General features: G+C 39.6%; 1 protein-coding gene across 2 annotated transcripts in view; it reads right to left on the bottom strand.

Annotated features, from left to right (window-relative positions):
- The window catches only part of LOC134532188 (ATP-binding cassette sub-family C member 4-like), a 133,376-nt gene that overhangs the window by 52,969 nt on the left and 67,717 nt on the right, over positions 1–12,690 (bottom strand). For both annotated transcript variants that reach the window (XM_063368595.1, XM_063368596.1), the window contains 2 exons: positions 7,247–7,467; positions 2,885–3,159 (listed from right to left, as the gene is read on the bottom strand). In XM_063368595.1, coding sequence (XP_063224665.1) covers positions 2,885–3,159; positions 7,247–7,467 — 496 coding nt within the window. The remainder of the gene's footprint in view (positions 1–2,884; positions 3,160–7,246; positions 7,468–12,690) is intronic.

Below are 12,690 nucleotides of genomic sequence, written 5' to 3'. Positions count from 1 at the left end.
GCCATCTGCTTTAAAAACCAATAGTTTAAATGAGTAAAATAAAAACCAAACAACAAAGTTTAATCAACAGCTTGTAAAAAAAACTTAAGTAGTAAATGTTTAAGCACGAGCAACAGGTCAGATGTATTTCTTCATACTGTACGCTGCATTGGAAAGAGTTACTTGTGATACTCCGCTGGCTCTGCAACATTACTGGATGATGTTGCAGGAATGACTTGTACTGCCGCTCTTTTAGCAGTTGGTGTTCAACATTGAGCATGTGCCCACACTGGTGTATGTCCTTCATATTTGCGCAGTTACATTTCTTAAATTGAAAAAAAAAAAAAAAAAAAACCTCTGTAGCTGCCATTTTTAATATGAAATTTTTGCAATAACATTTTTTATAATCAACATTTGAGAATTTTACAAGGGAAGATATTTAGACATTTACAAAAACTAAATATAAAAATCTGACATTTCAACAATTTTGTGCTATGCATAGAGATTCTAGTTGATTCGCTTCAGGACAAGCAAAAATCCAAGTATTTGGTATGTGGACACCAAAATGGAAAGGAAAAAAAAAACTTTAAAACAAAGAGTGTGTGTGTGTCTATATATATGTGTGTGTATATGTATATGTGTATATACATACATATATATACACATATATATATATATAGACAGGGTAATTATAAAGTCTGTGAAACATTTCAAAAAATTGGTACAGTGAAATGGCTAAGAATTATGAAACAAATTATATACCATGTGAAAGAAAAACTCTCAAAGTTTTTTTTTCACTAGTTATAAATGTTCTATGTGTCCACCTTGTGTCACACGACACACATCTAATCGATAGTCCAATTCTGCCCATACCCGACCCAGAATATCAGGAGTGATGGTAAGAGCAGCTGCTACGATGCGGTGTCTCAATTCGTCAAGGTTCTGTGGTAGAGGTGGAACATAAACACTATCCTTGATGTATCCCCACAAGAAAAAATCGCAAGGTGTCAAGTCCGGTGATCGTGGTGGCCACGGGAGTAGCACTTGGTCAGCGGCCGCCCCACGGCCCATCCAGCGATGTGGCAACCTCTCATTCAGATAATCTCGTACCACATTGTGGTAATGAGGTGGAGCACCATCTTGTTGGAAGATGAAGTCCCTGCTATCAGCTTCAAGTTGTGGCATAAGCCACAATTGCAACATGTCGAGGTAGGTGATACCAGTGACAGTTCTCTCAGCGAAGAAGAAGGGGCCATAAACTGTCTTGTTTGACATGGCACAGAACACGTTAACTTTTGGCGAATCTCGGACGTGTTCGAGAGTTGCATGTGGATTCTCTGTCCCCCATATGTGTGTGTTGTATCGGTTGACTCTTCCTGAGAGATGAAAAGTGGCTTCGTCACTGAAGATTAGTTTGCTTGCAAAGTCATCGTCTTCAAGATGGTTCTGCATGGCAATGCAGAACTGCAGTCGGAGCAATTTGTCATCGTGGCTGATGGCTTGCAGAAGCTGCAATTTGTATGGCTTCACTCTTAATCACTTACAAAGAATTTTCCACACTGTTGGCTGAGGTATGTTCAATTCTGCACTAGCCCGATAAGTTGACTTCTTGGGACTCCGCACCATCACGTCCCGTACACAATCCACTGTCTGTTGTGACACGCCCGGCCGACCCGACCGTTTTACGTCGCACAAACAGCCGTCTTCCTCGAATTTCTTGTACCACTTCATTATGCTATTGTAAACTGGTGGTGTTTTGTTAAACTTGCCACGGAAAGCTCTTTGGACACTCACTACCGATTCGCTACGGGCGTATTCAAGCACACAAAAGGCTTTCTCTGCCTGGTTTGCAGCCATTTTCAGCAACTACATGCACTAGCGCCCCTGTCGGTTGTTTTTTAAAATAGCTTTATGGCACTACATTCAAAAAAATTTTGAGAGTTGTTCTTTCACACTGTATATAATGTGTTACGTTATTCTTTTCCATTTCGCTGTACTGATTTTATGAAATGTTTCACGGACTTTATAATTAGCCTGTATATATAATATATGTGTGTGTGTGTATAATACCTAACAGAAAAGTTTATGGAAACAACTGGAGTCCAGGTATGTTGGTATTTTTATTTAGCCTCAGGATGTTGTAAGCCTTTAAATATAAAAACTTATAACAAGACAGCTTACATTAAAAATATCTATAAACATCTTATAATTTAACAATAATTCAGGCGCACCAGTAGTTAAATGACTGTATTACATGAAATAACATCTTGAATGTATTACCTACGTATATAAGTACAGTTTGTCCCAGAACCCAACATCAAACCGAGAGCATTTTATAGGACAAATAATTATGTTCAGAATTCAAAACAAACAAAATTAAAACAAAGTGTCTTGGATTTTTTGTAACAGGCAATTTTTCAGTTATTTGGAAACTCTTCACCCTGAACCAAATTATTAGATAGGTACTGTGATTAGAATTTTTGGTATGCAATCCTGAATAATTCTTCTATTGACAACAATTAAAATGAAAACTAATATACTCTACTATCTGTGGGAAAAAATTCTTTGCGTGGTTTATCCGGCAAAAATTTTCAATCTGGTAACCTTGACACAAAGATTTACTAAGCTAACTTAGCAAGTTAACTGCTTAAATAAGCAACCTTTTCAAATAAGATGACCAGTTTTTACAGTGACAAGCAATCCGGGCAAGATGTCTGTCTAGTCAACATCCAAATAGTGATATTTGCTTGAGTGTCTTTGGACTGTGAGGGTATCGAACATTGAAATTTTTCTGGTCCATAGCCTATTCCTTAAAAGAAAATTCATACCTCATATTAAACAAATAAATTGTGATATGACCAAACTAAATAAACGTGCATGTACAGCACGGAGCATGTCACGGCACCTGGAGGGTTGACGTCGAAGAAGCGTATGCGGGCATGCATGATGCTGCGGAACATGGCGTCGTGCATGGCGGCTGCATTCCTCAGCGAGGTGGCGACGAAGGTGGCGGAGCGCACGAACAGCAGCAGCAGCACGGAGGCAATCAGCGCGATGTACACACGTGTGCAGTTGTCCCCTGACAGCAGTGTGGCCAGCTCCAGCCTCGCGCTCTGCGTGCTGTTGCCCGGAGTGGAGAGCTCGTAGCTGTCCCGTAACCTCGTCTCCTCCACCATCACCCTGTACAACAGCAGCACGGAGGCTATGAGCGCGATGTACACACGTGTGCAGTTGTCCCCTGACAGCAGTGTGGCCAGCTCCAGCCTCGCGCTCTGCGTGCTGTTGCCCGGAGTGGAGAGCTCGTAGCTGTCCCGTAACCTCGTCTCCTCCACCATCACCCTGTACAACAGCAGCACGGAGGCTATGAGCGCGATGTACACACGTGTGCAGTTGTCCCCTGACAGCAGTGTGGCCAGCTCCAGCCTCGCGCTCTGCGTGCTGTTGCCCGGAGTGGAGAGCTCGTAGCTGTCCCGTAACCTCGTCTCCTCCACCATCACCCTGTACAACAGCAGCACAGAGGCTATGAGCGCGATGTACACACGTGTGCAGTTGTCCCCTGACAGTAGTGTGGCCAGCTCCAGCCTCGCGCTCTGCGTGCTGTTGCCCGGAGTGGAGAGCTCGTAGCTGTCCCGTAACCTCGTCTCCTCCACCATCACCCTGTACAACAGCAGCACGGAGGCTATGAGCGCGATGTACACACGTGTGCAGTTGTCCCCTGACAGCAGTGTGGCCAGCTCCAGCCTCGCGCTCTGCGTGCTGTTGCCCGGAGTGGAGAGCTCGTAGCTGTCCCGTTACCTCGTCTCCTCCACCATCACCCTGTACAACAGCAGCACGGAGGCTATGAGCGCGATGTACACACGTGTGCAGTTGTCCCCTGACAGCAATGTGGCCAGCTCCAGCCTCGCGCTCTGCGTGCTGTTGCCCGGAGTGGAGAGCTCGTAGCTGTCCCGTAACCTCGTCTCCTCCACCATCACCCTGTACAACAGCAGCACAGAGGCTATGAGCGCGATGTACACACGTGTGCAGTTGTCCCCTGACAGCAGTGTGGCCAGCTCCAGCCTCGCGCTCTGCGTGCTGTTGCCCGGAGTGGAGAGCTCGTAGCTGTCCCGTTACCTCGTCTCCTCCACCATCACCCTGTACAACAGCAGCACGGAGGCTATGAGCGCGATGTACACACGTGTGCAGTTGTCCCCTGACAGCAGTGTGGCCAGCTCCAGCCTAGCGCTCTGCGTGCTGTTGCCCGGAGTGGAGAGCTCGTAGCTGTCCCGTAACCTCGTCTCCTCCACCATCACCCTGAACAGCAGCAGCATGGAGGTAATGAGCGTGATGTACACACGTGTGCAGTTGTCCCCTGACAGCAGTGTGGCCAGCTCCAGCCTCGCGCTCTGCGTGCTGTTGCCCGGAGTGGAGAGCTCGTAGCTGTCCCGTTACCTCGTCTCCTCCACCATCACCCTGTACAACAGCAGCACGGAGGCTATGAGCGCGATGTACACACGTGTGCAGTTGTCCCCTGACAGCAGTGTGGCCAGCTCCAGCCTCGCGCTCTGCGTGCTGTTGCCCGGAGTGGAGAGCTCGTAGCTGTCCCGTAACCTCGTCTCCTCCACCATCACCCTGAACAGCAGCAGCATGGAGGTAATGAGCGTGATGTACACACGTGTGCAGTTGTCCCCTGACAGCAGTGTGGCCAGCACCTGCTTCATATCTATAGGATTATTTCCCGGATTTTGCCACGACCAAAATTAAAAAATTATAATTCATATTTTATGCAAACTTTTCTCATTTAAATGTGATAAATACTAACAAAAAAATCTGAACACCTAAACTATTTAACTCTTTATCTTTCTCTCAGTCTCTGACATATATTAGTCACCTTTAATTCAGGCTTACAAATTTAAAATATAGATTGCCAAAGAAGTTTCACTTTCGACATGTGCACTCTACAAATTTTCTTTTTTTTTTTAATTGCTGTACGGCATAAAAAAATTTTTATCCCCAAATTGCAGCTTCTAAAATTAGCCGCCATAGGCTTCAGCCTTCTTATCCTGCTAGTAAATCCGCCACTGGGAAAATACAAAAGAAAATTACATGAACATGCATTTACGAATACAGAAAAAAAACCAACACTTAAAAGTTAAAGCACATAAAAACATAACCACCTGAATAAACAAAAAACTAAAATTAACTTCAAGTGACTTATTCAAAATAAAGTAATTAAATAGGTAATAAAAATGCATGGAATGTTGTGAATTATGATCATAAAACACTTTACGAACAGACAAATACTTTTTTAAAGTAATAAAATGCTGTTATTTAATTAATATCACAAAACCTAACCATAGTACTGAATATGGGAACATAATCGTTAATTAAAACATTTAAAAAGCGTAGGGAAGTAGTCTGGGTTGCTGCAAGTTAAACCCTATGAATTAAGGCAAAGTTCATAGTGAGGGTAAGTATATATGTATTGAGGTCTCACATACCGAGACAGCTGAAAGCAAATATGTACATTTTCACGACACATTTCAAAAAATGTTACAGCGAGAGTTTTTTTTGTCAAAATATATACTCGACATGTCAATATACACAATGTGCTCTACGCAATGCAGGCTTGCGTGGAGTGGCATGTAATCCGCCCTGGAAATATTAAAACAATATAGTAGGATCAGTTTCATTAGCTATATCTGGCAATGCAGATTCGACATCTTCATTTACATAGTAGATAATACTTAATGTTACCTGATTGGTATCGCTGAATGAAAAAATGAAAAATGAGTAGCTGCAAACTAAAATATAAATAAAAAATATTCATATTCAAAGAATGGGTAATGCACTGGTCTCCTGGCTTTGGTGTACCTATTCGCAGCACTCTTCTTCCCACCAGATGACCGTCTCGGGGTTTGTGCATCACAGTTCACATAGACAAACCCCAAACTGGTTCCCCTCTTGCAGCACTTTCCAAGGCTTCGAGAGTAGTAGGAAACTGCGTATCTGACCTCGCATGCATCAAGAGTGCAGGGCGCTTGGAAACACCCCTCTCATCTCGCCAAGTGTCCAAGATACAGAACTGAGTCTTAATTTCAAGGTTTAAGACCTCATCCATAGAAATTATAGAATTTCCCCCCCCCCCCCTTCCCTGATGTTTTGGCGAACATTATTATAACCCTGTTTAAACTATTTACAACATATTTATTATTTACAAAAATTAAAAAAAAAAAATAACTAATACATTAAAAATTCCCACCCCCACTAATACCCAGCCAAAAATTTGTGTAACGAAGATTCAGTGCTGCATTTTTTGTTATGCTAGAAATAACTAAGAATTTTTAAATTTTTTGAATATAAATATTTAAGGGAATAAAAGAAATAATGTCAAATTACTCTGAGAAAACCATTTTCTTTTTCAAACTTTTGCGTCTGCTAGCAGAAGAAAACCCCACACACCATGTGCATGCAGTCAGCCATTCAAAGCACTCAGAGAAAACTAACCACAGAAATATAACATATAAAAATATCCAAAATTAAAAAATAATAATACAATGATGACTGCTAATGCCAGAACTTCCCATTTCCCTCTGCTAGCAGTGAACAGGTCATATGTGATTTTAACTTTCCAGATACAGATATTTTAACACAGGTTAGCTTCAACAAATTGCATTCCCAAACTGGTAATGTAAGGTTACTTTTTCTTAAGAATTGAAATTTTTGCAGTTTTTTTTTAATAACAGTTTGTTACATAGAACTGAAATTGTGTGGGCAATACTCATACCATTTTTAACACGCAAGACTCCAGGAGAGATCAGTCTGGAGTAACCTGCTGTATGTGAGTTATCAAGCAGTCAAATGCATAGTCGGGGGCAGGAGGGTGGCGTCTCTCTACATCCACATTCTTTATAACGAGGCTACTTACAAATCAGTTCCAAAGCTACTTTATGGCTTAATAAATGTATGGCCTCTGAATACATAAAATTATAGAGCGACCATTTTAAACATACATTAGGACATAATCATAAACAGTGGTCTATCTTTCATAAGTGGCAACTTTTATTTAAGAATTTCAAGTTTCGATAAACTACTTCTTCAGATAGTCTAAGAATGTTTTTCAAGCATCTTAATTAAAAAAAAAATTTTTTGATGGGAGAAACTGTGTGGAACTGCATACTCTCCAAAACCCCTAAAACTAGCCAATCCAAAATATATTCTTTTAAGTCCTTTTGACTGCCCCCGACTCATCTGAGGCCACCTACCACAAATGTGGCGTGGAGCTCACCAGTAGGCCACCCAGTAGTCGCAGGCGGAGAGGGCCATCTGCAGCATCAGGAAGCCAGAGGCCAGCACCAGCACGCCCCACCAGCCCAGGCCTGACTTCAGGTACTGGAGCCATACCGAGCCGACCACCTTCCCCCTGGACGAGTCCTCCCGAGTGTCTCCTGGAGCTCCCGGCGGCCGCGGGGGTCCGTCGCAGTCCTCGTCCACTGCTTCCGGGCCGGCCTGGGACATGCAGCTCTCCTTCTCAGTTTCACACAACTGCATCTAATCACTGACATCCAAATGTTTATTCTCGCTGTACCATCCTGACACTACACGAGTCCCGACAGACTGCAAGCTGTGACAAGCAACGAGACATAAATTCTGTTTCTTTAAATTGCAGAGCAATTTGTGTGTGAGAAACATCAGAGAATTAAACTAAATGAAAAGATAAAGAGTTGTTGGTTTCAACTTTCAATTCATTTGTTACATGCTTTTTACACATTTATTTTTGTGGAAAATCATAAACATTCACAGCACCAAGTACTTAAAGTTGCACAATAAATGAACTATTAAAATGTAAAAAAATGTAATCCCTAAGGATGCAAATAATTATTAATTACGTTGTTCAAAGTAAATTGATTGGAATGAAATTTATCCAAAATACAAAAATTGTAACCTATACCAAACACTCAGTATTAAAGTTGATTTCACAGAATCAAATAAATATATAAAAATGAAGCTCACATCTGATTATAAATGAAGTACATACAAAATACCATTAAATACATACAAAAAAATTATTACTGACTACAGGGGATTTAATGCATACATGAAATATGTGACATACAAACACTAGTTAGTTACAAACGGAAAAAGTAAATATTAAAGAAATTTACTATTAAGACGCAACACATACTCATACCGCAGAACGTAAATTGCAGGCACTGCCTTTGCCAATTTTTGACTGTGTTTTTAAGAGGTAATTTTTTCACTAATGTAGTAAATCAACTGATTATATAAGTAGTAAATGTAAGAACAATCTTTGTAGGCAAAAGAATAGGACGGTAGCCTTCCTGGGTAAGTTCCCATTTTGTACTATGCTTTGCCTGGCTAGTTATTGCTCAGACGTCATGTGAAGTCGTGTTGGTCGTTGACTCACAAATTTAATATTTTAATGTGAGGTTGAGATAAATTTCATGGCTTTGGTTCAAGCTCTTTTGTAACATTCGTTTTAAAATTTTTCGACCACAGTTGATGACAGAAGCCCATTATGGGACAACAGTCAATCTTTTTGTCACACCAAGGATATCATGGTTCCTCGATTGTACTGTGTGATCAGAAGCATCAACAGGACATTTTTGTCTATAAACAACTGTTTTGAAAAATATCACACTTTAATTGACCTCGAAAAATTTATTTCAGAGCAGAGCAATGAGTGGTTATTAACTGTGTGGATTTTGTTTATTTGTAGACAGTATACAACAAATTTTTTAATTAAGGAAAATAAATCTACAAAATTCACTATAAACTCTTATATTTAAAATGTCACTCCCAATTCATTATTAATCTTCACAGTGAACAGTCTTGAGTTTACTACCTGCAGGACCATTACACAATTTATTCTGGCCCTTTAAAATTGTTTTCCACAAATATTTTATTTTTCAAGCATTTTCTTACGTTTTTATTTTGGAGGTTCAATTGAAGATAAACTTAAAATAAACCAAGGAAAATTTCTTCACAGGAAGTAAAGTAAATTAAAACAACTTATACTTAACCCACACATAAGTCAGAGAAAAACATTTAAATATAAATGTTTGTATATGTTTTTAATTAATTAAATAAAGTTAAACCTATTATAGTTAATGATAGAGGTATACTTGTAATGTTGCAGTTAATGCCTACTCCATAGTGTAAGGTCTCATGTCACATTGATGGCAGACTGCAACAGAAGTCCAGAGCTCGAAGGGTGTGCCTCACCCTTGCGTTCACCTCCCAAAGCTGAGACTTTTCCATTTTTCAAAGCTAACAAAACATAGTAATAAAAAACTTCTTGAAATTATTAGAATGTTTGTTTGTAGTGAAATTCTTTACTGATAACAAAACTTTTATTAGGCTTGAATTTCTTTTGTGAAAATACAGAATATTAAATTAGTTGAATTAATAACTTATTAACAGTTTATATTTTTTTCAGCGGTAAGGATCAGAAGATACAATTCTTTATCAACTTCTGTATAGGTCCTTGCACATACCTACATAAAGATTACAAAAAGTGTTTTAAAAATATAGCAGAATCATACATTTCACAAATTATAATGTTTCCAGTAATAACACTTTAATTAACTAGAATAAAAATAAAATTGCATATGAGCCATCCTTTTACGGCCACAGAAATATTTGGTGTGCTTTCCTGGACATGTGGGTGGCAGGGTTCCCATCATGAGTGATGTATTTCCATTACACATTTAGTCATTCTTTCCTTCCTATCCAGTTGGGAGAGCCTGGTACACCTTGTGGTGACGTCAAACGGGCCTGCGCCCCAGAAGCCTGGTCAGCCCCCGCCACCTTTCCCCTCACCACCCGTCCCACTTCCCGTACTGGCAGCCGCTCCGTCGGGTGGTTGTGTTGGAATAGCGCTGTAGCAGCAGTGCACCACACCCCTTCAACTAGAGATAAACATTGAAATTCTTTTTTGCTTATTTTTCCCCAAGTGGCGTGTGACGGCAGATCGGCCGGGAGTGTTTTATGTACTTTACGTAATTAATATTAAGTTAAGGCATAAACAACAAAAAGACGTACCGAACATGCACGAGGCGAACCGAAGTCCGCCGAAGCCAGACATGTTATCATTAATAATAAATTATTGTAATTTTAGTTAATAGTTTTTATAATGCATTAGGTGTAATCTAATTATTAAGAGTGTTTCATGTTTAACCTGTAGCTTCCTGTGGCACGTAATCGTAAATAGGTATAACGGTAATTGGTTCGGATCGAAGACGCCATGCTAGGCTAGCGGAGCCCTGAGCTCAGCCCAGTCCTTCGCCAGCACCGACCGAGAGCCGACGCATCAGCACCCCGGGGACCTCACCGCTTGCCTGCACTGCTAAGTAATTCTGTTAAATCTTAATCATTTTAAATATTTTGTTCGTAATTCCTCGGGGCTCCTTTCGGTCAGGGGGACTGTTTAAATAATTGTATGAGTGACCACTATGGTCCTTTTCGTGCTAATTACCTAATTGTAGAGTGTGACCACGTGGTCAGGTCACACCACGTGAACCAATTCGTGCCGCAGGCGTTGCGTGATATAGTCAAAGGTGTAGGCGAAGTAGCAACTAATAAACCAGGGCATGCCATTTTATTTGTATTTGTTTATTTCAACATCCTGAGTGTGATGGCGTGTGGGACGTCGTAAGAGCCCACTGCGTAGGTGGAGAGCGTACCCGACGCTGAGAGCGGACCAGTGGCGAGTACTAGGATTGGCTTTAGGGGGTCAAAATCACGCTTCACATGGGCGACGTCATGGCCCTGAAAAAGAGTCTCTCCCGGGTCCGTGCCCCTTGCACGGTGGCGCCCACAAATTAATCTCAGTACATGTATCGACGCGAACCCCCGCTCAGCATAAGGACAGTTAAGCCGCGGCCATGTCAGAGGTAACTACAAACACAACTGCACTGCATAATACTGTTATGTACTAACCAGGTAGTAATATGTTAGTGTTTTATCGTTTTATGACATTTAGGAATATACAAGACACAGCGATGTTAGTGCTACAAAGAAGATCAAAAATTAATTATTTTATGCAAATATTACAAGTTTTGGTCAGAGGAAAATTATATATCTGGAGAAGATGGGAAAAATACCAGGGAAGTCTCTTTTTGGATTTTGCTACATACCTTGTAATGGTTACTTTAACTTTATTTGGGAGGACTTTATGTTCCGCAGGTTATCAAACCATGTTATGTTCAAATATAGGGCCATTATTGAATGACATTTTCATGCATAATAGTACAAAACCTAACTGAACATTCAAAGTCTACTTGATGTATGAAAAGTGTCCATGGGAAACTGAAAATCAATCATTATTACATTAGGAGAGAAGTCTCTTAAGTTATAGAATAATTGGCAAATTTATAAAATTACTGCATGGTTATTAGACAGATGAAGCTTTATGAGAGATAACGTTTCAAGCTGCTGTTATTAAATAAAAGGTAATATGTATTTCAGTGTTCATAATACGGTTAACTAAATTTTATTCCACAAATTCACGATCCATGTAAGTACAAACAATAATTCCCCGGTAAGAAGCAAAATTCTACACATCACTGGGTTAGAAATATACTGATAAAAGCATTTTGAGAGGAAAAAAACAGTATTAACTTAAGCGTATTTGATGAGCGTACACAAGAAAGTATGATAAAATATTAAACACAGAGAATAAACATTAAACTTTTCAATTATTTTTATCCGCATTAATAAATTATTTACCTTCTGCGTGTCTTAATTAACTACGAGAGTAGAGTACGCACACAATGCAAATATATGTCATCAGATTAGGTATTTTGTAACAGAGGACATATTTTAAAAATATGTTTAATCATGGTTAGTGTTTATTATCTTGTGTTTAATTTTCCAACAAAAAAAAAGTACACAAGTCATATAAAGGTTACTTCTGTGTGCCACGAGGTTGCTTCTCAAACAGTTTCAAACTGAGGGAACCAACATCAGAAATGGAGGGGTGGGGTACATGAGAATATAAAGGTATTTGGAGAGCTAAGTTTAAGTTTTGTGTTTGTTATTTTCTTTAATGGCCATTAATTTTTTTTAGTATGAATGTCTACTGTTGTACAAGGTTACTTGTAAATTTCATTAATGTATTCTAACACCTTTTTCCTTGGTCTTTATGCGTATGATGAACATGGTAAAGTTAATGTTAGTTTTTGGCGCTCATAATGCTAGTACGTTTTCTCACTGCACTTATTTGCACTTTCTGCACCTTTGGTGCTGTTTACTTAGTAGCCATATTTGTTTCAGAAAATTAAAAAGTACTTTTTCCAAAGCCTTGAAATTATGTGTAATTGTATATTGTGTTATTTATAGCTCAACATTTTGTTATAAAGCAACTTGATATATATTTAACATATAGAATATTTTTGAGATAAATTTGTGTGATTAAAAAATATGAAATAACTTCATTGTTCCCGAAAAAAAGTTATATAGATTTAATTATATTTTTGGTATTTTTATGACATTTTTTCAAACATATCATATATTTACAATTGAATAAAATTAATAGAATTTTCTTGTTCTGTCATGTTAATCATCTGCCATCTTCTAAAGCTTTTCAGTATTTAGGTTGTTTCCTGTGATTTTCATTTAATATGAAGGTTAGGCCCCATCTGGGCAAGCTGTGTTTACCTAAAGAGTTAGTGCTTGCAGTGAGTGTTTGCAACCAGATTGGACCGGCTA

This window comes from Bacillus rossius, chromosome 5, assembly GCF_032445375.1.
Source record: "Bacillus rossius redtenbacheri isolate Brsri chromosome 5, Brsri_v3, whole genome shotgun sequence".
NCBI classification, from domain to species: domain Eukaryota; kingdom Metazoa; phylum Arthropoda; class Insecta; order Phasmatodea; family Bacillidae; genus Bacillus; species Bacillus rossius.
This window is presented reverse-complemented; position numbering and strand designations above follow the sequence as displayed.